General features: G+C 41.5%; 1 protein-coding gene across 4 annotated transcripts in view; it reads left to right on the top strand.

The window, feature by feature from the left end:
• The window catches only part of slc6a5 (solute carrier family 6 member 5), a 65,197-nt gene that overhangs the window by 36,996 nt on the left and 3,309 nt on the right, over positions 1–24,892 (top strand). For all 4 annotated transcript variants that reach the window (XM_072592763.1, XM_072592760.1, XM_072592762.1 and 1 more), the window contains 6 exons: positions 3,540–3,643; positions 3,771–3,895; positions 7,978–8,090; positions 13,642–13,773; positions 18,885–18,984; positions 22,472–22,572. In XM_072592763.1, coding sequence (XP_072448864.1) covers positions 3,540–3,643; positions 3,771–3,895; positions 7,978–8,090; positions 13,642–13,773; positions 18,885–18,984; positions 22,472–22,572 — 675 coding nt within the window. The remainder of the gene's footprint in view (positions 1–3,539; positions 3,644–3,770; positions 3,896–7,977; positions 8,091–13,641; positions 13,774–18,884; positions 18,985–22,471; positions 22,573–24,892) is intronic.

The raw sequence follows: 24,892 nt of genomic DNA, 5'->3' as shown, positions 1-24,892 counted from the left end.
GTCTTGTCACAACTTTATATCACATTTATTAGGCCAAAGATGGAACACTGTGTGCAGTTCAGGATGCCACACTATCAAAAGGACATGATTGCACAGGAGAGAGTGCACAGAAGATTCACCAGGATGTTACCTGAGGTGGAAAGTTATGAATAGAGACTGGATAGGCTGACTTTATTCTTTGAAACAGAGATAGCTGATGGGGAAGGATCTGATTGAGTTAGGCAAAATAATAAGAGGCATAGACAGAGTAGATCATTAGAATCTCTTCCCTGTGGCAGATGTATTGAAGAGCAGAGGCAGAAGTTTAAGGTGAAGAGTAAATGGCTCTCAGGAGATCTTTGAAAATTTTTTTCTTCCAGAGAATAGGGTAGAAATAGGGAATATGCTGCCTGAGAGGGTGATGGAGGAAGGTACTGTCGCAATATTTAAGAAGCATCTGGATGAGCCCTTAAAATGCCAGGGTCTAGTAGACTGTGCACCAAATTCAGGTTAAATGGGATTAGTGCAGTTTGGTGTTGGTCAGCATAGATATGGTGGGCCAAAGGGTTGACTGTATGATTCAATGCCTCTATGTTCTATATTACATCTGACTTGTGCATTGTGGATGGTGCATAGTCTCTGTAGAGTCAGGAGGAGATGATTTGTTCACACTCAAATTTCAGACTTATTGCAGTAGCCCCAATATTTATGTGATTGATTCAGTTAGACTTTGGTCAATTTTGATAGAGGGTGTGGACTGTCATGTGATCGTAATGTTAATGTATTTGAGTGCTAATGCTGGACGTTATCTTATTTGGAACTGGTTATTGTCTGTTACTTCTATGGCATGAAAAATATTTTCTGCTTAGCTTATCACAAACAAGTTCTTGCTGCACGTGGACATGGTTTATTATCTGCTTTATCATCTGAGAAATTGTAAATGGGGCTGAAGGGGCTCATCTACCAAAATCTTCACTTCCCACCTCATGACGGTGTGAAGACCATAGTCATATCAGATATGGAGGTCTGAAGTCTGGAAGTGGTTAAACATTCAGGTATATTTTTCAAAATAAGCCACAGCATGCTGAGTAAACCACCACATGGGGGCATCCTCAAATAGTTTTCATGAAGCGTCACATTTGATAGCTTCTGAATGTTTCACCTTTCTTGTTTCATTTCAAATTAAAATAATAGGTTCTATGTGTCAACTGTTAAGTTTGTGAGTGATCTTAAACCTTGTTGAAAAAGTATGCATTCAAAAGAAAAATATATAGAAAATTGCATTCACAAAACTTGTTGGAATTGTATTGTATCTGTTTCAACTTATAAAGGGATTTCAGTCTTCCTCCCATAGGTCATTGATAACTGAGGGACAATAAGATTTTAAAGTGGTTAGAATAAAAATAAGGTTTAAAAATCGGGGTCACCCATTTAAATTTTTTTCTCTCTCAAAGGAGTTCAAGTCTTTGGAACTCTCTTCCTAAACAGGTTGTGGAAGCAGAATTCTTGATTATTTTTATGGCAGAGGGGGAGAGTTTCTTGTTAAGCGAGGAGGTCAAAGGTTATCATACAGATGGGAATGTGGATTTGAGTTTACAATCAGATTTGACATGATTTTATTGAACAGGCAAAAGAGGAGTTGAATAGTGCCCTGTTCCCAATATGTATTTTGCATTTACAAATTTCTGTACATCACAAATACAAAAAAAAGCATCCAGCAATGTTTTACTGCTTGAGTTTTCAATTGCTACATAATATGACAACATGAGACTTACGCACATTAAGAGTCACTTTGATGAGGTGATCAGTTGAATAGGTGAGAGGCAGACTTAATTGGCTTCTTTCAGATGGTTTATTTGCTCATTTACTTGCTGGTTTGAACCTAATTATTTGTGGATGACTTTGAATGATGTTTTCAAAAAATGGACTATCTCTTTATTTCATGGTCTCATAATGTTTTCAGTGTCAGTTATGGTAGTGAAAGTACATAGAATTTTGCTTGAATTGTATGCCAGTTCTAACAACACCAAACCATTCCCACATCACTTCCATAAGTGGAATTGTTGCGCCAAATTTGTAAACTTGAAAATCTTCCTTTCTCAAATACTTGCCGGTCCTCAGTAGAGTCATTGTCATAGAGTTAGAGGTTTACAGCATGGAAACAGGCCCTTCGGCCCAACTTGTCCATGCCAACCAGTTTTCACAATTAGTCTAGTACCATTGCCTGCATTTGGTCCATATTCTTCCATACCTATCCCATCCATTCACCTCTCTAAATGTTTACTAAATGACAAAAGTGTACTCACCTCCACCACTACCTCTGGCAACCTGTTCCAGACACTCACCACCCTCTGGTGAAAGAATTGCCCCTCTGGATCCTTTTGTATTTCTCTCCTATCACCTTAAACCTTTGCCCTCCAATTTTAGACTCCTGTACCATGGGGAAAAACTGTTGATTATCTACTTTATCTGTGCCTCTCATGATTTTATAGACCTTGATTAGGTCACCCCTCAGTCCCCCAAGCTCTGGGGTAAAAGTCCCAGCCTATCCAGCCTCTCCTTATAAATCAAACCTTCCAGTTCAGACAGCAAACTAGTTAATCTTTTCTGCGCTCTTTCTAGTTTAATTATATCCTTTCTATAGTAGGGCAATCAGAACTGCATGCAGTACTCTAAATGTGGCCTTACCAATGTCTTGTACAGCTGCAAGAAGACATCCCAATTCCTATATTAAATGCTCTGACTGATAAAAATAAGCAAGAAAGCCTTCTTCATCACCCTGTCTACTCTGACCCCACTTTCAAGGAGCTATGAACCTGCACCCCTAGATCTCTTTTTTCTATAACACTCCCCAAGACCCTCCCATTGACTAGGGAAGTTCTGTCCTGGTTTGATACATCAAAATGCAACATCTTACATCTATCTTCCATTCCTCAGCCTACTGGCCCAATCGATCGAGATCTTGCTGTATAACCTTTGTTACTGTTTACTATATTATGCTACACTATATAAATAACTCACTTCTTTTCCTCTTACCCTTCCCCTTTAATACTTGCAGTTATCCCTGTCCTGGTTGAATGTTGTTGCTTATCTTCCCATTTACAAGGTTCAGACTCTGAGGCAGCAGGCCCTGTAATTCTTTCCTTTGACAGATCATCTCTCCTTAGTTCCTCAAGTTGTAATCTGTTTATCATGATTCCCAAATCTAATCCAATTTTTCTTTACGTAACTCAGTGTTCAATTGATCTTCCTGTGAAGCACCCAGAGACATTTTACTACGTTAATGGCACCGTATAAATATAAGTTGTTTTTACATCGGCACTGTATTGATACAAGTTGTTGTTATCTTGGCACTACATAAATATAAATTGTTGTTACATTGACACTATGTAAATATAAGTAGTTGTTACATTGACACTATATAAATATAAGTTGCTGTTACATTGACACTATATAAATATAAGTTGTTGTTACATTGACACTATATAAATATAAGTTGCTGTTACCATGCAATCTTAATTTGATAAAAATCACAGCTCTGCCTCTGTCTGCTCTCATAGGTGTGGAAAGACGCAGCGACTCAAATTTTCTTTTCACTCTCTGCTGCCTGGGGAGGACTGATAACGCTATCTTCATACAACAAGTTCCACAATAACATTTACAGGTAGGCTGGAGGGGGTTCCATCTGCTCTCTCCTTGCTGGGTGGGGGTGTCGGTTTGTAGGAGCAGTACCATCTTGCCCGTGGGCGGTGAGCTTCTCGTGACTGCTGTTCCTCTTCACTTTCCTCCAGGGACACTCTGTTAGTGACATGTGCCAATAGTGCCACAAGTGTCTTTGCAGGCTTCGTCATTTTCTCAGTCATCGGCTTCATGGCCAAGGAACTTAAAGTACCCATCACTGAGGTTGCAGATGAAGGTAATTTAAAAGTTAAATACTTCCAGTGCTTCGAAAATCATATACTTGTGCGCCAAACTTCCCACTTGCTGGAGACTTCCAGGACATTGCTGGGTATGGAAGGTATGAGTTATAAAGGAAGGCTAGATAGGCTGGGACTTTTCTCACTGGAGCTAGGAGGTTGAGAGGACACCTTATAGACATTTGTAAAATCTTTAGGAGTATAATGGTAGGTGTCTTTTCTCTAGGATGGGCGAATTCAAGACTAGCGGACACATTTTTAAGGTGAGAGGAGAGAGATTTTAAAATGACCTGGCGCAATTTATTTACACAGAGGGTGGTTTGCATGTAGAATGAACTTCCTGAGAAAGTGGTGGACGTGAGTACAATTACAATGTTTAAAAGAAATTTGAAAAGAGAAGGTTTGAAGGGATATGGGCCAGAGGTCAGGCAAGTGGGACTCGTTCTATTTGGGATTAGACTTGGCATGGATTGGTTGGACTGAAGGGGCTGTTTCCATGCTGGATGACTCTATGGCTGTAATGCATCCACGTGCTGAGATATCAGTTTAACGTGCCATAGTTAGCCCACCACAGTCAGAATCATAGAATCTCTACAGTGTGGAAGGAGGCCATTCAGTCCATTAAGTACACTCTGACTCTCCAGAGAGCCATCCACCTTATTTCTGCATGGCTAATCCACCTAACCAGCACACCCTTGAACACTATGGACAATTTAGCATGGCTAATTCACCTGACCTGCACATCTTTGGACTGTGGGAGGAATCCAGAGCACCTGGACGAAACCCATGCAGATATGGGCAGAATGTGCAAACTCCACACAAACAGTTGCCCGAGGCTGAGATCAATCCTGGGTCCCTGGCACTGTGAGGCAGCAGTGCTATCCACTAAGCCACTGTACCATCCAGTTGTTGTACTGAAGGGGCCACTCATTTCATACCATTGTGACAGAAAGATTCAGCAGTTATTTGAGGGGCATCATGATTTACCCTAACATTCAGTATTACCTGATAATGAAATAGTGGCAGTGTAACTGGACTAGCAACCCAGAGGCCAGGTAGTGTTCAGGGAACATGGGTTTAAATCCCACCCCCTAGCAGCTGGTGGAACTGAAATTTAAGTAATAAATCTAGAGTATGAAGCCACTCACAGTGACTAATCAAATACACATCTGGTTCAATAATGTCCGAGCGTGAAAGAATGGCAGCCTTGTTACGGAGCAAAAGGACGGCAATTTGTCCATGTGTCTGTGCCAATCTCCTGCCTTTTCCCCATATCCAAGTAACTATTTCCATCCACAAAAAATTATCCAATGCTTTTTTGAGTGTCCCAATCGAACCTGCCTCCACCACATTTCCAGGCAGTGCTTTCCAGACTATTTACTGTGTGAATGTTTTTTTTTTCTCTCACCTCACCCTTGTTCTGTTTGCACATTGCTTTAAACCTATGCCTGCCCGTTATTTTTTATTCTTTGTTCTTTTTTTAATAAGTGCTTTTATGACTGCTGCCCTTTCCCTATTTGGCCTACATGTCACTATTTGGGTGGCACAGTGGCACAGTGGTTAACACTGCTGCCTCACAGCGCCAGAGACCTAGGTTCAATTCCAGCCTCGGGCAACTGCCTATGTGGAGTTTGCACATTCTCCCCGTGTCTGCGGGGGTTTCCTCCGGGTGCTCCGGTTTCCTCCCATAGTCCACAGATGTGCAGGTTAGGTGAATTGACCATGCTAAATTACCTGTAGTGTTAGGTGAAGGCATAAATGTAGGAGGATGGGTTGCTCTTCAGCGGGTCGGTGTGGACTTGTTGGGCCGAAGGGCCTGTTTCCACACTGTAAGCAAGTAAAGTAATCACAGCGATGTTGTTGACTTTTAACTGCCCTCTGAAATGGACTGGCAAGCCCCTCAGTTCAAGGGAAATAAATGCTGTCATTTGCCAAATGAGGCCTATGTTCCATGAAAGAAAAAGGTGTGCACAAACACACATCCAAAACAACACATTGGCTTGTGCAGTGGTTATGTTGTCAGTCTGGTCATTTTTAGATGTTCATGGTAACTGAGCAGTTTAAATTCAGTTCACAAAATTAATCTGGAATGGAAAATTAACATCAGAACTGGTGATGGTTAAAACTATCAGCTTCTCAGTAAAATCAGCCATAGAATCCCTACATCACAGATAGAGGCCATTTGGTCCATCAGGTCTGCACCAACATGCTGAAGAACATCCCATCCTGACTCAGTAACTCTGCACTTCCCATGGTTAATCCACCTAGCCAGCATGTCCCTGGACACTACAGGCAATTTGGCATTGCCAATACACCTAACCTGTGCACCTTTGGACTATGGGAGGAAAGCAGAGCACCCGGAGGAAACCCATGCAGACATGGGGAAAACATGCAAACCCCACATAGACAGTCACCCTGGAATTCAGCTTGAGTCCCTGAATGTCAAATCACTGGGGATCCTCACAGACTGGTGAAAAAACATCTTGACAGAGTATAATCCTGATAAAATATATTACAGGCAATATTCCAAATAGTGCCATCCATGACGGGAAACATCCTCTCAGCTTTTGCCCTGTCAAGCCCCTTAAGAATCCAATGTATTTTAATGAAATGCTCTCTCATTATTCTAAACTCCAGTGAGATTGTTCAGACTCTGTTGATCCCTTCATACTCGCGATCGTTTGAGTGAACCTTCTCGGAACTGCCATCAATGAAACAATGTCTTTCCTTAAATAAGGCGATCAAAACTGCTCATAAAACACCAGATGTGATCGCACCAGCACCTTGTACAGTTGCAGTAAGACCTCCCTACTCTTGTCCTCCAATCCCTTTTAAATAAGAAACAACATTTCATTAACCTTTCTGATTTCCTGCTGCACCTGTGTCCTAGCTTTCTGTGTTTCATGTTCAAGTACCGCCGAGTCCCTTTGTTTTGCAGCATTGTGAGGTTTTTCTCCATTTAAGTAATCGTATGTTCTTTCATTCTCCCTTCCAAGGTGAAGTACATCGCTGTGGGTCTGGAGTCACATGTAGGCCAGACCTAGTGAGGATGGAAGTTTCCTTTCCTAAAGAGCATTCATGAACCAGATGGATTTCTGCAAAGAAACACATACATTCAGATGCATATGCACACCAATATACTAACACACGCAAGCACACACGTATGGATGCACATGTGAACATGCAAAAAGAAATGTGAGCACATGCATAGACGCACAAACACCCATCCATTCTCACATTCCATAAAAACACACGCACACTCGCACATACATATGCATTCACACACGCACATACACACACACTCGCACACACATATACATACACACACACTCGCACACATATACATTCACACATACACACACTCACACACATATATACATTCGCACACACACTCGCACACACATATACATTCACACACATACACTTGCACACACATTTACATTCACACACTCACACTCGCGCACACACATACGCACACACACACACTCGCACACACATATGCATACACACACACTTGTTTCTTTGAATAAAAACTGAGTAAAACGCTAAATATGGACAACTTGAGGCAGTTGGCTCTACTGATTACTGATCTGCTCTGGATTAGTGGTGCTGAAAAAGCACAGCAGTTCAGGCAGCATCCGAGGAGCAGTAAAATCGACGTTTCAGACAAAAGCCCTTCATCAGGAATACAGGCAGAGTGCCTGAAGGGTGCTTCCAGCATCTGCGGTCCTTGTTTTTACCTGATTGCTGATCTTCATCATGCCTAAACATTCAGTCATATTTAAGCAAAACTGTGATTTCAGGTTTCATTTCTGATGAGAGAGATGGGGTATTGCATTTTCATTTGCAAACTGAATCTTTTCTTTTACGTGTGAACTTGATAAAACTTTTAGATTGATATCAAAATGAACAATAGCCCAGACAGGCAAAATTCCACCTGACGGTCATCGATGGCCCAGTGTCAGAAGGATAGCTCAGGTTGGAAGAGGACACAAGGGTATGAGAGGAGTCTGTTTCAGTGAGTAGGGGAAAGTGTGTCACCGAGGCTAATTTTAACCAGTGCATCTTTTGTCTGTCCCAGGTCCAGGCATTGCATTTGTAGTGTATCCAGAAGCTCTAACCAGACTGCCATTATCACCATTCTGGGCTATCATTTTCTTTTTGATGCTTTTAACACTCGGATTGGACACAATGGTAAGTCACGATCCACTCAGAGCTGACGTGTCACTGTTGTGTTTTGCTAAGCTCTGTCTAAATGTTATTCTGTTTTCTCTGGGTCTAGGCTCATGTGTTGAAGGAAGACAGCATGATATTCACTAACACTTTGCTCCCACAGCATCATTTAGGCAGATTCTTTTCTTTAACTCTTTATCTGCAGTGCATCGTGTTTGGTGGTGAGTTATTATTCCCTGTTGCACATCAGGGTGTAAGGTGTAATTGCACAACGATGCAGTTCTGCTACACTTCCACTTCACTCACTGGGGTTTTCTGAATCTGCTTCGACGATGTGGGCATGCAGACAGTCACCCGTGCCTGGAATCGAAGCAGTCAATTCAAGTCCTCGGCTGTTTGCAGTTCCATTTAATAATCACTCGAAAACTCATACCCATCAAACTCATTTGACTTGCTCACGATTAAGAAGCTTTGAAATGGATTTTGCCAATGCAACAATCACAGCAAGAAGCTATGTTTGATGATATGTGGTTCTCCAGCTGGAGCTTGCTTCCAGTGGAGTTCCTGCTGGGAATGCGGCATCAGTGAATTTGCTATTTTGAACTCAATGGTTTGAGCTACATAACTTGAGGGCCTTGTGGCGCAGACCACAGTGTCAAGCCTTACCTCAGGATGTGATTAGTGTGTGGGTGTGTCATAGCACATCTGTTCAATTCTAGCCTTCCGGCTACTGGAAAGATGTTGTGAAACTTGAAAATGTTCAGAAAAAAATTACAAGGATGTTTCCAGGGTTGGAATGTTTGAGCTATGGGGAGAGGTTTATTAGGCTGGAGCGCGGAGGTTGAGGGGTGACCTTATAATGGTTTATAAAATCATGAGGGGCATGGATAGGGTGAATAGACAAAGTCTTTTCCCTTGAGACAAAAATGGCTCTATGAGTTTATGACATCTGAACAGGTTCACTTAGGGATTAAAAAAAATAAATTCAGCAATGAATATGGGGCACTATTAGTTGTATTAAGACTGGATGATGATATTAAACCTGTTTAATAGGTGATAGAGAGGCTGCAGAATTGTAGACTTTATAAACTTGTGAAATTTCTGATTGGGTCAACTCATCCATGCCAACCAGATATTCTGAACTGATCTAAGCTCCATTTGCCAGCACTTGGCCTATATCCCTCTAAACTTTTCCTATTCATATACCCATCCAGATGCCTTTTCAATGTTGTAATTGCACAGCCTCTACCACTTCCTCTGGCAACTCATTCTATACATGCACCACCCTCTGTGTGAAAAAGGGTCCCTTTTAATTCTTTCCCCTCTTGCCATAAACCTATGCCATCTAGTTTTGGACTCCTCTAACCTGGGGAAAAAGACCTTGGTTTGCTAGGATATAGTTTACTGCCTTACTGTGACAATCTTTTCAATGAAAAGCTTACTGAAAGTGTACATGATGCATTTGAGTTTAATTAAAAATATCATTCAACTCACAGATGCTGACAGGTAAAGGAATCGAAACTTTACCACCAACACTTATTTATAAATACGCCATTGCACAAAGTATGGAGGCATGGGATTGAGGGTTATTTAGCAGTTTGGATCAGAAATTGGCTAGCTGGAAGAAGACAGGGGGTGGTGGTTGATGGGAAATGTTCATTCTGGAGTTCAGTTACTAGTGGTGTACCGCAACGATCTGTTTTGGGGCCACTGCTGTTTGACATTTTTATAATTGACGTGGATGAGGGCATAGATTAGATTAGATTAGATTACTTGCAGTGTGGAAACAGGCCCTTCGGCCCAACAAGTCCACACCGCCCCGCCGAAGCGTAACCCACCCATACCCCTACATCTACATCTACCCTTTACCTAACACTACGGGCAATTTAGCATGGCCAATTCACCTGACCTGCACATCTTTGGACTGTGGGAGGAAACCGGAGCACCCGGAGGAAACCCACGCAGACACGGGGAGAACGTGCAAACTCCACACAGTCAGTCGCCTGAGGCGGGAAATGAACCCGGGTCTCCGGGTGGGTTGGGTTAATAAATTTGCAGATGACATGAAGGTTAGTGGAGTTGTGGATAGTGCGGAAAGATGTTGCAGGTGACAGAGGGACATAGATGAGATGCAGAGCTGGGCTGAGAGATGGCAAATGGGGTTTAATGCAGAAAAGTGTGAAGTGATTCACTTGGAAGAAGCAACAGGAATAAAGAGCACTGGGCTAATGGTGAGATTCTCAGTAGTTTAGATGAGCAGAGAGATCTCGGTGTCCCTGCACATAGACCCCTGAAAGTTGCTACCCAGGTTGATAGGGTTGTTAAGAAGGCATACGGTGTGTTAGCTTTTATTGGTAGAAGGATTGAGTTAAGGAGCCATGAGGCTATTTTGCAGCTGTACAAAACTCTGGTGTGGCTGCACTTGGAGTATTGTGTACAGTTCTGGTCACCGCATTATAGGAAGGATGTGGAAGCTTTGGAAAGGGTTCAGAGGAGATTTACCAGGATGTTCACTGGTATGGAGGGAAGGTCTTATGAGGAAAGTTTGAGAGGTGACTTAATTGAGACATGCAAGATAAATCAGAGGATTAGATAGCTTGGACAGTGAGAGCCTTTTTCCTTGGATGGTGATGGCTAGCACGAGGGGACATAGCTTTAAATTGAAGGGTGATAGATATAGGACAGATGTCAGAGGTAGTTTCTTTACTCAGAGAATAGTAGGGGCGTGGAGCGCTCTGTCTGCAGCAGTAGTAGACTCGCCAACTTTTAGGGCATCTAAATAGTCATTGAATAAACATATGGCTGAAATTGGAATAGTGTAGAATTGATGGGCTTCTGATTGGTTCCACAGATTTGCACGACATTGAGGCCCAAATGGCCTGTACTGCACAGTAATGTTCTATGTGCAATGTTCTATAATGTTTGCTTAAACTCTCTCTGTGATCACTTATTTCTGGTTATGTATTGTATGTTTTTTGTTCTGTTTCAACACCAGTTTGCACTTTAACATAATTAAGACCTCGCATGTTATGTCACAAAAGGTAAGAAGACAACAGTTCACACAGAGACCAGCTGTGGGAGGTCTGACATAGTGTCACTGTAGCTGGCCTAGTAGGTGAGAGCTCCAGGCTGATGCTCTGAGACAAAAACAGATAGTGCTGGAGAAACTCAGCAGCATTAGCGGAAAGGCACTGGAAAAGCATAGCAGGTCAGGCAACAACTGAGGAGCAGGAGAATCGACATTTCAGACATAAACCCTTCACCATCACATTCCTGGGAAGGGCTTATGCCCGAAAGGTCGATTCTCCTGCTCCTTGAATGTTGCCTGACCTGTTGTGCTTCTCACCACACTTTTCAACTCTGATCTCCTGAAACTGCAGTCCTCACTTTCTCCTAGCATTGGTGGAGAGAGGAGTAAAGCTAACGCAGAGTGTAAACAGGGTTTCCCACATGAACCTAACCCCATCCCATTGGATGAACTAGGTCAACATTGCCTTGAGTATTATATGTAATCCTAAATAATCACGCAAAATAGGGAAGTCTTTGGAGCAGGAGGAAGAATGGTGACCAGATGACTCTGTAGCTCTTGCTGAACATTGTGCTGGTGTAACACTGTCCAAGGAAGGTCCCAGCATTAGAAAAAATATAAATTGCTGTGGTTTTGAGTCCAGCTGATTGACTCCACCTAACATCTAAAATACCTTTAAAAAGGAGCAGCTCTTATAGCCACAATGTTTTCCATCTTCCATCTACACTTTTCACAAACAACCACCTCAGACAGAAAATAGCATTGGCCAAATGACGTCATTGCAAAGTAGCATCTTTGGATTATGTACCATTTACTTTGAGCACCATATAGTCATCATTTTGTATTCAGCTTCCAGCTGCACCCATGGTGCTATTCTCCGTCCTCTGATGTACAGCAAAGATCTCAAGTGGAGTGAACACACTTAAAATCATTGCTTGATACTAATGATGGGTGCCTTTGAGAATTTATAGTGCAGTAGTAATGTCCCTGTCTCTACAGTCAGGAGGCCAGAGGTCAAGCCCCACAGCAGGTCAGTAGCAGTACAGCACTGTACAGGCCCTTTGGCCCTTGATGTTGTGCTGACCTGTGGGACCAATTTGAAGCCTATTTATCCTACACTATTCCATTTTTATCCATATGTTTATCCAATAATCATTGAAATGCTCTTAAAGTTAGCGAGTCTACTATTGTTGCAGGCAGTGCGTTCCACATCCCTACTACTCTCTGAGTAATGAAACTATTTCTGACATCTGTCCTATATCTATCACCCCTCAATTTAACGTTATGTCCCCTCATGCTAGCCATCACCATCCAAGGAAAAAGGCTCTCACTGTCCACACTATCTAACCCTCTGCTGTAATATTGACATCTCGAAGCAGGTTGGTTCGAAAATATCAACCAAACAATGTAGCGTTGAACTTCAGAAATTGCGAATGATTTAAAAATGTACAATTGTAGTAGATGCTGGAGAGCTGAAATTAAACAAAACACTGGAAATTAGGGACAGTGATATTAACCCAGAGAGCCAGATAGTGTTCTAGGGACCCAGGTTCAAACCCTGCTGTATTGTTGATTGTTTTGGGGAAAAAGCCCAGCATTTTTCTTTTACTCATGCCCTTCAAAGAAAGAAACAGCCATCCTTACCTGGTCTAGCCTACATGTGCCTCCAGGTCCACAACAATGTGGTTCTTAACTGCTCTCCGGGCAACTAGGAATGCTGATGTAGCCAGTGATGCCCACAACTCTTGAATGTATTTAAATAACAAGAAACACAGCAGATTTGGCAGCATCTGTGGACAGAGGTGATATCATTTTAATATTTTGAATCTATTTTCAAAGAAAGTCACACTAGACTTGAATCAGTAATGATGCTGAGGCTGAATCTCTTCAGTAGACACCTTGTTTGAATGAAGAGTCCATACTCAAGACACAGGAACTCTTCACAGAGGCTCTCGTCACTTCTCAAGTGTTTGTAGCCTCTTGTGTCTTTTTATTCCAATTCCCAATGTAATCGCCATCACAAAAGCAGCGTCCAAACTGCACATTAAAAGAAAACAGGAAAGTAACTGCATTCACATCACGCCTTTTGCAACTGTGGGATTTCCCAGAGTACTTTGCAATGAGTGAGATGCTCTTGAAGTACAGTTTCTGCTGTGCTGTCACTGACAAAAAGGCAGGAATGGATTTTCAACATGCTATAAGGATAGAAACCTGGCAGTGTGGAATCTCTTGCATCCTACAGTAACAGCTCAGCTTTCATATCCACTAATTGCAGTGATTTCTGTAGCACTGGCCAATCTGCAATGCAGGCTTAGAACCAGGCAGCAGGTTGAAAATCTACCTTGCACGTGAGCCTCACTGTATTTCAGAATTAAAAGGTTCCCTCGTTGTGATTATGGTCTAAATGAGAATTGTTGTTGTACATTTGGTTTTATGAGTATTCAAAATCACATAGCTCTAAAAAGAAAGAGAATGTAAGTAACACTAAGGTCAGCATTTTATAATTGTATGTATAACTTACTGCTTCTTCCAATTTTGTCTAAGTTTGCAACCCTTGAGACCATTGTGACTTCAGTAGTGGACGAATTTCCTGGGTACCTGAGACCTAAGAAGCCCCTGTTCACATTAGTCTGTTGTGTGGTTTTCTTCTTCATGGGTATTCCCATGGTTACCCAGGTAAGAAATCGTCCCAATATCAGTGAATACACAGCAAATTCCAACAGCCAGTAGTTCCTGTCTTTGTTGCTTTTGGTATGATCTCTGTTGTTGTTTTAATACTGGACAAATCAGGGTATAACCTGGCTTATTAGATCCTAACTTTGTTTTCTAAAACTGTGCAAATTAGTTATGGAACACATTCACAAGTGTCTGCCAGTGCACTTTGAACACATTAAAAATGTTTATTAAACAAGGGAAAAAAACAGAAGGCTGTAATTATGTCACTACAGACATTAGGAAAGGATTTAAGTTCACATTATTCCTTTTATTCCTGCAATATCAGTCCAAGAACCTGACGTCAGTGACAAGTTGCCATTCTTTCATTCTAAAGCACCTTGATCAGGCTTAGGATTGGTCAACTGCAACTGGCTTCCTTTGCAAGTTGCTGTGCAGTCACTGGATGCGATTTTCCTTCAGCTGTTTCACTTCCCCAAGGCACCTAAAACAACCAGCTAACTAAAGCTCACTTTGACTTTAGCTTCAAAGAAAAATACAGGAATTCCTAAAATCAATGTCCAAGAGCCTTCCCTCCACTCTCCGATATCCACATGCACAGGCTAACTTGCTATCTGGATTGTTATGTCTTTCTGTACATCTGGACCATTGATCACTCAGAAACTGTACATTTTTCTTTGCTGTACCTTTCCAACTCCAAGCTCTCACTCCATGGTTGTAAAACCCCATTTAAAACATGCAAACAAAACTGACCTCCAGACTTAGCGTCATGGAGTCATTGAGATGTACAGCTTGGAAACAGAACTTCGGTCCAACTCATCAGATTGGTTCCACAGGTTGGAACAACATCAAGGGCCAAAGGGCCTGCACTGTGTTGTAATGTTCTACGTTCTATCCCTGCTGACCAGATATCCTAAATCAATATAGTCCCATTTGCCAGTATTTGGCCCATATCCCTCAAAATCCTACCTATCCAACCAGGTGCCTTTTAAACGTTGTAATTGTACCAACCTCCACCACTTCCTCTGACAGCTCATTCCATACACACACCCACCTTAGTTGCCACTAAGGTCCCTTTTAAATCTTACCCCTCTCACCTTAAAGCTATGCCCTGTAGTTTTGGACTCAGCTTTCCTGGTGAAAAGAGTTTGACTATTCACCTTATCCATGTCCCTCATGATTTTTTAAACCTCTATAAGGTTACCCCTCAGCCTCGGATGCTCCAGGGAAAACAGTCCCAGCCCCTATTCAACCGCTCCCTATAGCTCAAACTCTTCAACCCTGTCAACAGCCTTGTTAATCTTTTCTGAACCCTTTCAAGTTACACAACATCTTTCCTGTCATTCTTGGTACTATTCATGGAACAAATCTAAAATTAAATTAAACCACGTCCCTTCCCTTCGTAAGACACAAAATACAAAATATTAGTTCAACTCAAAGTATATATGGTTGTTAACATTTGACCAGGGAAGCAATCCCTATTTTTATGTCTGAGGTGCTATTCTATTCATTCATGCTCTTAAAGCAAGCCTTACACAACAAAGTCTTATAATGTACTCTCAATAGAGTGTTTACAACACCCCAATTGCCTCATAAAATGCAAACCAACTATTTTTGCTCTGAGGCCATCACAAAGAACATAAAACATAGAAAAGTACAGCACAGAACAGGCCCTTTGGCCCACAACGTTGTGCCGAGGTTTAATCCTAATATAAAATATAATAACTTAACCTACTCACCCCTCAACTCACTGCTATCCATGTGCATGTCCAGCAGTCGCTTCAATGTCCCCAATGACTCTGCTTCCACCACCACAGCTGGCAACGCATTCCATGCATTCACAACTCTCTGCGTAAAGAACCTACCTCTGACGTCTCCTCTATACCTTTCTTCTCTTATCTTAAACTATGACCTCTTGTACCAGTCAATCTTGCCCTGGGGAAAAGTCTCTGGCTATTGACTGTATCTATTCCTCTCATTATCTTGTATACCTCAATCAGATCTTGTCTCTTTCTCCTTCACTCCAGAGAGAAAAGTCTGAGCTTATTCAACCTTTCTTCATAAGGTAAGCCCTCCAGTCCAGGCCACATCCTGGTAAACCTTCTTTGCACCCTCTCCAAAGCCTCTGTATCTTTCCTATAGTAAGGCGACCAGAACTGGACACAATATTCCAAGTGTGGTCTCACCAGGAACTTGTAGAGCTGCAGCAAAACCTCGTGGCTCTTAAACTCAATCCCCCTGTTAGTGAAAGCCAAAACACCACAGGCTTTCTTAGCAACCTTATCCACTTGGGTTGCAACTTTGAGGGATCTATGTACTTGCACACCTAGATCCCTCTGCACCTCTACACTGCCAAGAATCCTGTCTTTAATCCTATATTGAGCATTCGAGTTTGACTTTTCAAAATGCATCACTTCACGTTTATCTAGATTAAACTCCATCTGCCATTTCTCAGCCTAGCTCTGCATCCTGTCTATGTCGTGCTGCAGCCTGTAGTAGCCCTTGATACTATCGACGGCACCTCCAACCTTTGTGTCATCTGCAAATTTACTAACCAACCCCTCAACCTCCTCATCCAAGTCATTTATAAAAACTACAAAGAGCAGAGGCCCAAGAACAGAGCCCTGCAGGACACCACTCAACAATGACCTCCCGACAGAATACTTTCCATCTACAACCACTCTCTGCCTTCTGTCAGTCAACCAATTCTGAATCCAGATAGCCAAATCTCCCTGAATCCCATACTTCCTGACTTTATGAATGAGCCTACCATAGGGAACCTTATCAAATGCTTTGCTGAAGTCCATATACACCACGTCCACTACTCAACCTGTCTTGTCACTTCCTCAAATAACTCAATAAGATTTGTGAGGCATTACCTGCCCCTCACAAAGCCATGCTGACTGCCTTTAATCATGCTACGCTTTGCCAAATAGTCATAAATCCTATCCCTCAGAATTATTTCCAAAACGTTGCTGACCACAGACGTAAGACTGACTGGGCTGTAATTGCCAGGGATTTCCCTATTACCCTTCTTGAAAAGAGGAACAACATTCGCCTCCTTCCAATGCTCCGATATGACTCCCGTGGAGAGTGAGGAGGCAAATATCCTCACCAGCGGTTTAGCAACCTCCTTTCTCACTTCCCGGAGCAGCCTAGGATAAATCTAGTCTGGGTAAAAACAAGGGCTGCAGATGCTGGAAACCAGAGTCTAGATTAGAGTGGTGCTGGAAAAGCACAGCAGTTCAGGCAACATCCGAGGAGCAGGAAAATCGACATTTCGGGCTGTATTCCTGATGAAGGGTTTTTGCCCGAAATGTCGATTTTCCTGCTCCTCGGATGCTGCCTGAACTGCTGTGCTTTTCCAGCACCACTCTAGTCTAAATCTGGTCTGGTCCTGGGGACTTATCAATCTTAATGTTTTTCAAAATTTCCAGCGCATCAACTTCGTCAATCTTGATCTTGTCAAGCCTGTATCCCAGTTCCTCAAAATTTTCATTCACAACATGGTCCCTGCCTTTGGTGAAAACCAAAGCAAAAAACTGATTTAGGTCTTCCCCTATCTGCTCAGACTCCACGCACAAGTTCCCTCCGCTATCCCTACCTCTCCTTGATCATTCTCTTATTCCTATTCTCTCAGTTTGTCTCTCATAGTGCAGTTCTATACGTGCCTCACGTTTATACAGGGCTGGTTACTGGGGAGGTCCTGTTGGTCAAGGGCAACAGACTCTGGTATAGTGTGCAATAGAAATCAAGGTGTGGATGCTGTCACTGCAGTCAATTAACTGAGGATGGAACCCTGCAGGGTGTACCCCATGGTGCCCATTGCAGAGGCAATTGAGAAAGTGTCTGTGTTTGCATCACAATAAGCTGGATGTCATTCTTAGTGACATACAGTGGCCAATACCAAATTGATGCTGTCAGCTCATACTTTACTGGCACCTGGTAGTTCCATCTGCCCCTCTACAGTGTTAGCATGAATTAACAACCAAACTGCTGTTTAAACTTGCATTGTTCATGACTTTGACATGTCTGTATGATCTCACATATCTTGGTGGATTTTTGGCCAATTTTAAACTGAATGAATGCATGTTAAGAAGAAATATTTCAATGGATATGCTTAAACTTTCATCCCATTTTCCTGTATTTGTAAGGCTTTAGCACTCTACAATAATGTGCTCTTGCCTAACTGATGTAAACATTGAGCAAAAATGTTGGCAATTATCCACAAGAACCCATTCTCTCTACCACTGATGCTCAGTGTGTACTGAGCTGCCAGATGCACAGCAGAAATTCACCAAAGTTCCTCAGACAGCACCTTGCAAACCCACGACCACTTCCATCTAGAAGGACAAGGGCAGCAGATACATCGGAATACCACGACCTGCAAATACCCCTCCAAGCCAATCACCATTCTGACTTGGAAATTTATCGCCGATCTTTCAATGCTGTTGTTGGGTCAAAATCCTGAAATTCCCTTCCTAATAGCACTGTGAGTCTACCTAAAGCAAGTGGATTGCAGCTGTTCAAGAAGGCAGCTCACCTCCACCTTTTCTAGGGCAGCCAGGGACGGGTAATAAATGCTGGCCCAGACTCACATGCCCATGTCGTATGAGTGAATAAAACGAGAAGTGAAAGAACTATGCCCTAACCTCCTGGTCTAAAATTCATTGATGTTTAGGAATGAACTACAATGATCAAGATAGATGAAAAAAAACAAATGTTTTATTACAGCCGACTCAGGATTATCTGTCAAGATGATCAAATGCTGCTTTTATGCTGTACTTTCTGGAATTAAATGATGGCAACAAAGTGTCCACAGAGTTAAGATCAAAAAAAGGGAGCTTGCACAACTTGTGTTCACATTGCCATGGGGAACTGAAGCTAATGAGTCCCATTTTGACCTATTTTGAATTCTTTCATTCCATAGGACATCAATCTGAAAATATTGATGTGATTTAATCTTGTTTCTCCCAATCATTTACCCCGCAGTCATTTTGAAGTTTTGTTTGAGACAGAAATACTGAACGGATTCCCAGAATGTGTATACATTAATTTCGATATTGCAGTTAAACATTTGCACAATCCAACACTGATTTATTTTGTGATATTAGGGTGGGATCTACATGCTACAGCTGGTAGACACATATGCAGCTTCCTATTCCCTGGTCATCATAGCAATATTTGAGCTAGTGGGAGTTTCATACATATACGGTAAGAGCAATCTAGTTAATTGAATCTTATGCTGCAAAGCCATTCAGCTTACATAATCAATACGTTGTGAAATTCATATCAATGTTTGTATAAATCTGTTTTCATAGGATAGTTGATTCAAATGTAATTCTATGAAATAACATAAAGTCATTCAGTTCAGCATTTCACTGAGAGGTTTCCACTTTGCCAGTATGAATGGCATACCCCATGCTGATGTATTAGTTACATTAATAAACCTTTTCAGTCATATTATGAAAGAAATCTACATTAAAAGGCCAGCTAATGATACATAGCACCAGATAATTCTGTTAAACATTACTGTTTAATGTTGTAATTAATATAAACCAACCCACATGTTTTAATTTAATCCTCTACCTGAAGACAAAGCAATTCAGACTTTTGACAACTGATTGCAAGAATAATATTGTGCAAAATTTAAATTCTGTGATGAACTAAAACAGTGATGTCTTTTCTGTTCAGAGCATTGAGTAGTTGAGAAGATGTTTCTGTAACTGTCAGCCTGACTAAAGAGCAGTGGTCTCATCTCTGGGGTAGAAGGACATAGACTCAAGCCAGACTTGAGATATTGGGACAATTTAGGCTGCGAATGAAGAAAAGATTATGTTATAAACTGGGATATTAAATTGAATACATGCTTGTAAATGGATGTATAACATTTCCTGGTAGCATGTGAAGAAAAGCAGATATGTTCTTGTTGCTGTCAAATGGTTCATTCATTAAAACATCAGAAATAAATAGGTTAACTGATACCTTACCTCATTTACTGAGAATGGGAATTTGGTGTATACATCATTGTCAACTTAACAATGCATCCAGAGTATTTGAATGGCAGTGAGATACTTTGGAAGAGTCAATGAATAGGAAAGGTAGGAGGCAATGGCCTAATGGTGTTATCGCTGGCTGTTAATTGAGAAATCCAAATATTGCTCTGGAGACATGGTTATGAATCCCGCCATGGTGGAATTTAAATTAAATAAAGCTTGACAATTAAGAATTCGGTTGTTGGGGAAAACCCCATTTGGTTTGCTGAAGCCCTTTAGGGACGGAAACAGCTACCTGTATCTGGTCTGGCCTCCATGTGACTCCTGACCCACAGCAATATGATTGACTCTTAATTGCCCTCTGGACAATTAGGGGTGGACAATAAATGCTGGCCTTGTCAATTATCCCATGAATGCATTAAAGAATAGCTATTTTAGTTAAATATTATTCCTGTCTATTTCACGTTGGATTGCTCTTAAAAATATCCACATGTTGTCCAATAAATAAAGTGCAAGAATATAAAAGTTTAGTACTGTAACCATTGCCTTGATTTTAGTTTGGGATTGGAATTTGAGGATGTCTGGTCATTGATAAGTGATAAATATGATAGCTCCTAAGCCACATGAATGTATTGCAACACTGAGAGATGCTTAAAGCTACTAAGTCGCTGGGATCCAGAATTATTGGAAGATGAAGGCCACCGCTGGAAAAATGACTTCCATAAGATGATTGATGAATGAAGGAGGAGGAGTTTGGGAGGGTTTGCTGGAGTTGGAGGCATGGTGTGTGGTGGTGCTATTGGATCTAATAGTTGAAAAGTTGGAATTAGGAAATAAGTAGGGTGAAGAGAGAAGCTTGGAGGAGGGAATGGCCCCAGGTAGTCTTGTGGAGCCTGAATCAGCTGGCCCTTTAGATCTAATCTCATTGAGTAGCCTGAGGACCCTGGCTGACCCCACTGTTTGTGCACAGAATGAAGATGGCCCCTGGTTAAAATGGCATTATCATTCCCATAAATTGAGTCATGACTTTGACCTTTCATTAGACCGAGGTTCTCTGAGGCTAATTAAAAAGGTTGGATTGTTTGTGGGGGAGGTGAAGAGGGCATTCATTACGCGTGTGGCTTCAAAGAAGAATCAGCCACCTTGGCCCACATCATTCACCGGTGTTAGGTGACAGTGGAGTAGGGTCTTGTGCATGAGAAATTAAGCTATCACCAATGACTTTTAGTTGCATTAGCTGACAATAAGCTGGAAATTAACCTTGGGCAATGGGATTAAATGAACAGTATTGGATTGGGAGCCCATTACATGCAGTGCCTCAGAATCAGTCCCATTAGCTCCGGTGGAGATATATCTGTTTCGTCAAAGTTGGAATCCACCACAAGGTGGTGCTCTTTCTGCAAACATCTCCTCAACCACAAAAACTGGACTGATGCATTCACCGGGAAAAATATACCAACCTGACATTTGCGACCAAGGTTTAGATATGTAAATGGGATTTTACAATCTATAATTACTTCACCCTGTAATACAGACATTTCACTGTACCAAACTAAAAATGCATTTAGCAATCTAGATATCCCTCTCAGTATTGCTACATTTTCAGCAAGACCACAATCACTGTGAAAGCGTCTGCTAAGATATTGATAATGGTGAACTATAAAAGCATTTGTGCTCAGAACAACTCTTCAGAAGGTAATGAAATATGTACAGATTTGGAACTTAATCAAGAACAGGCTTTTGAAAGATGAAGAGAAAGGAAGTCATATTTGCAGCCCTAATTGCTAAATTAAGTGTCTTAACACTGTACAAACAATGCAATAGCCATATCGCTGAATGTATAAGAAACTTTCTTATAAAGCTGGTGTTTAATTAATAGTTATTGGTCACCAATGGGTTAAGTTCTCCTGCAGAAAGGGCTCGCCACTGAAACACACATGGATTATTAGTATTTTTTACACTTATGAATTAAACTCGATGAAATATCACCCATGGAGCATCAGCCTCCATTCTCTAAATTAGACGTGTAAAACATCCAACTGTGTACCTATAGAGGGCACAGGTCTGTGTTCATACTGTTCACTGTGATAGCTACCTAAAGCTAAACCAAAAGGGACAGCATTGAGTTACACTGCCCCATTCTGTTGGGGAGATGTACACACTGGCTGATTCACATTGAAATTATTTGGAAGTGTAAGTGAACAAGTGGTTTTGTCAGGTCTATAATGACATTTCACTGTAGACTGCCTGTCTTTTGGTTTCAGACCACACAAACAAACAAATGTTCTCTTTACACTGGTTGGTGTAATACAACAGCAACTACAGTGATGAAATAATGTGGCACTGCTTGGACCTGACACGTAATCTGAGACTCGCTCTGCTTTGACTGCAGTTAGAGAGAACTTTTGCACCTTCTTGAGTATGTTTCTGCTTCACATAAGTCCAAAGTGGTGGCATTGTAGCTACCCTGTTTGCAGTACATCTATGTTATTTGAAATTCATTAAGGTGGGCAATTTTTATTTTGTTAAAGCAGTTCATTAGTTGTATTATTCCCTGGCTTAGCAGAAAGCAGTCCAGAGAGGCAGAACGCATGAAAAAGTGAGAATTGTAATTACCTTCATCACCATTGTCACCTCTTCCCTCATCTCACACAATCCCAATGCCCAATCAAACGTCAGTAAATATTGTATTTCTGTGCCAACAGGCTTGAAACGTTTTTGTGAAGATATCGAGATGATGATTGGATTCCAACCAAGCTATTTTTGGAGAATTTGTTGGGCCTTTGTCACTCCTACAATTCTTACAGTATGTATCATGTCTTCTAATACTACCATGTTCCTCATTACCGGGTGTCAATACTACAAGCTGAGAAATAACTTGTTATCTTGCACCATTGTTACATATAGCACATAGAAGGAATTATGTAGGAATTGTTGGACAAAAGGACCAAGGCCTATCTACCTTGTCTTAGAGAGAATCACAGAATTATTACAGTGCAGACAAAGACTATTTGGCCCATCATGCCTTCACTGGCATTATTTGATCTTGTTACGGGCATTATCATAGAAATGTAGCAACATAGAAAATAGGCGCAGGAGTAGGCCATTTGGCTGTTCAAGCTGCTCCCCACCGTTCAATATGATCATTGCTGGTCATGCGATCTCAGTATCTCACTCCCGCTTTCTCTCCATACCCCTTGACCCCTTTAGCCACAAGGGCTCTGCCTTGAATGTATCTAATGAACTGGCCTCAACAGCCTCCTGCAGGAGAGAATTCCACAGGTTCACAACTCTCTGAGTGAAGAAGTTCTTCCTCATCTCAGGCCTGTATGACTTATCCCTTATTCTTAGCTTCTGAGCCCTAGTTCTGGACTTCCTCAACATCGGGAACATTCTTTCCGCATCTAGCCTGTCCGGTCCCATCAGGATTTTAAATGTTCCTTTGAGACCACACCCCCCACCCCCATTCTTCTAAATTCCAGTGAGTACAAGCCCAGCTTTCCTCATATGTCAGTCCTGCCATTCCAGGAATCAGTCTGGTGAAACTTCACTGGAATCGCTCAATAGCAAGAACGTCTTTCCTCAGACTAGGAGACCAAAACTGCATACAGTACTGAAAGTGTAGCCTCATCAAGGCCCTGTATAACTGCAGCAAGACATCCTTACTCTGATGCTCAAGTCCTCTCACTGTGAAGGCCAGCATGCCATTGGCTTTCCTCACTGCCTGCTGCAGCTGCATGCCAACCTTCAGTGTCTGTTCCAACATGACACCCAGGTCTTATTGTACCTCACCGTTTCTTAAACTGTCATTATTCAGATAATAATCTGCCTTCCTAATTTTGCAACCAGAATGGATAACCTAACATTTATCCCAATTATATTTCATTTGTCCACTCAGCCAGCCTTCCAAATCACCTTGCAGCCTTTTAGCATCCTCCTCATAGCACACACTGCCATCATGGAGCTGTTGACTAATTATAGCAGCATATTTTTATGAACTAATCTGTGGCAGACCCAAACATAATGTAAGGGTGGCTCATGTGGATTAAAATATGGTTGCAAAGTTACCTGTTCCTCCCAATTTTGCTGCACTTATTGTTAGGATATTGGCCCATACTTTGGCAATGGTTTAAGTAGTGATCTGATACAGGAACATTCATCTTTAGCTGTCACTATTTGCTATTTGTCATCTTCCCTATCTATCTTTCATTCAGTTTACAAGGATTTACCATTTTTTCAATAATAATTTACATTAAGATAATGGTTTTAATATAGAAAAGAAACTCATCCAACTAGCAGCAATGAGCCAGCGAAATAGACATTTATAAAGGCAACAAAATATCTGAGCAAAAAACTTTATTTTAAGACTTGTCTTATAAGAAGACAGAGAGAGACAGAGTGATGTCAGTTTTTTTTTGGCTGACCGTGCTTTTGTGAAGAATTTTGGAATATTTTTCTACATTAAAGCTATTACATTTCTCCAAGTAATCATTGTAAAAGTGTTACATTCTTGTAGAGCAATACTGCTCAAGTTTAATGCCTATATTGACAAAACACCTTGTGTATACTGAACCTTAAAGTCACATTATCATAAAAAAGAATAAAGAATCATTCAATTATGTCATGAACCAAAGCTAAGAATTACACAACACCAGGTTATAGTCCAGACTGGTGTTGTGTCATTTTTAATTTTGTCCAACACCGGGATTTCCACGTTATGAATCAAAGCAAACCCGAACTGCTTTGAGACATAACAAACTCTGAAATTGCATTACAATGCTTTTTTGACAAACCTAAGACAACAGCTATTTCATGTAATCTTCACCATGAGAGATTAGTTTCACCATTGGAACACTCAGTCTGCACCGGTAATCAGTCTATTTTCAAGATGTTTTAATGAATAGCCTGATATCATGGCTTGGAAAGGGTGGACGATAAGAAATTGTTTCCGTTAGGCGAGGAGACCAGGACCCGTGGGCACAGCCTTAGAATTAGAGGGGGTAAATTCAGAACAGAAATGCGGAGACATTTCTTCAGCCAGAGAATGGTGGGCCTGTGGAATTCATTGCCGCGGAGTGCAGTGGAGGCCGGGACGCTAAATGGCTTCAAGGCAGAGATTGATAGAT

The sequence above is a fragment of the Chiloscyllium punctatum genome, chromosome 22, assembly GCF_047496795.1.
Source record: "Chiloscyllium punctatum isolate Juve2018m chromosome 22, sChiPun1.3, whole genome shotgun sequence".
NCBI classification, from domain to species: Eukaryota; Metazoa; Chordata; class Chondrichthyes; order Orectolobiformes; family Hemiscylliidae; genus Chiloscyllium; species Chiloscyllium punctatum.
This window is presented reverse-complemented; position numbering and strand designations above follow the sequence as displayed.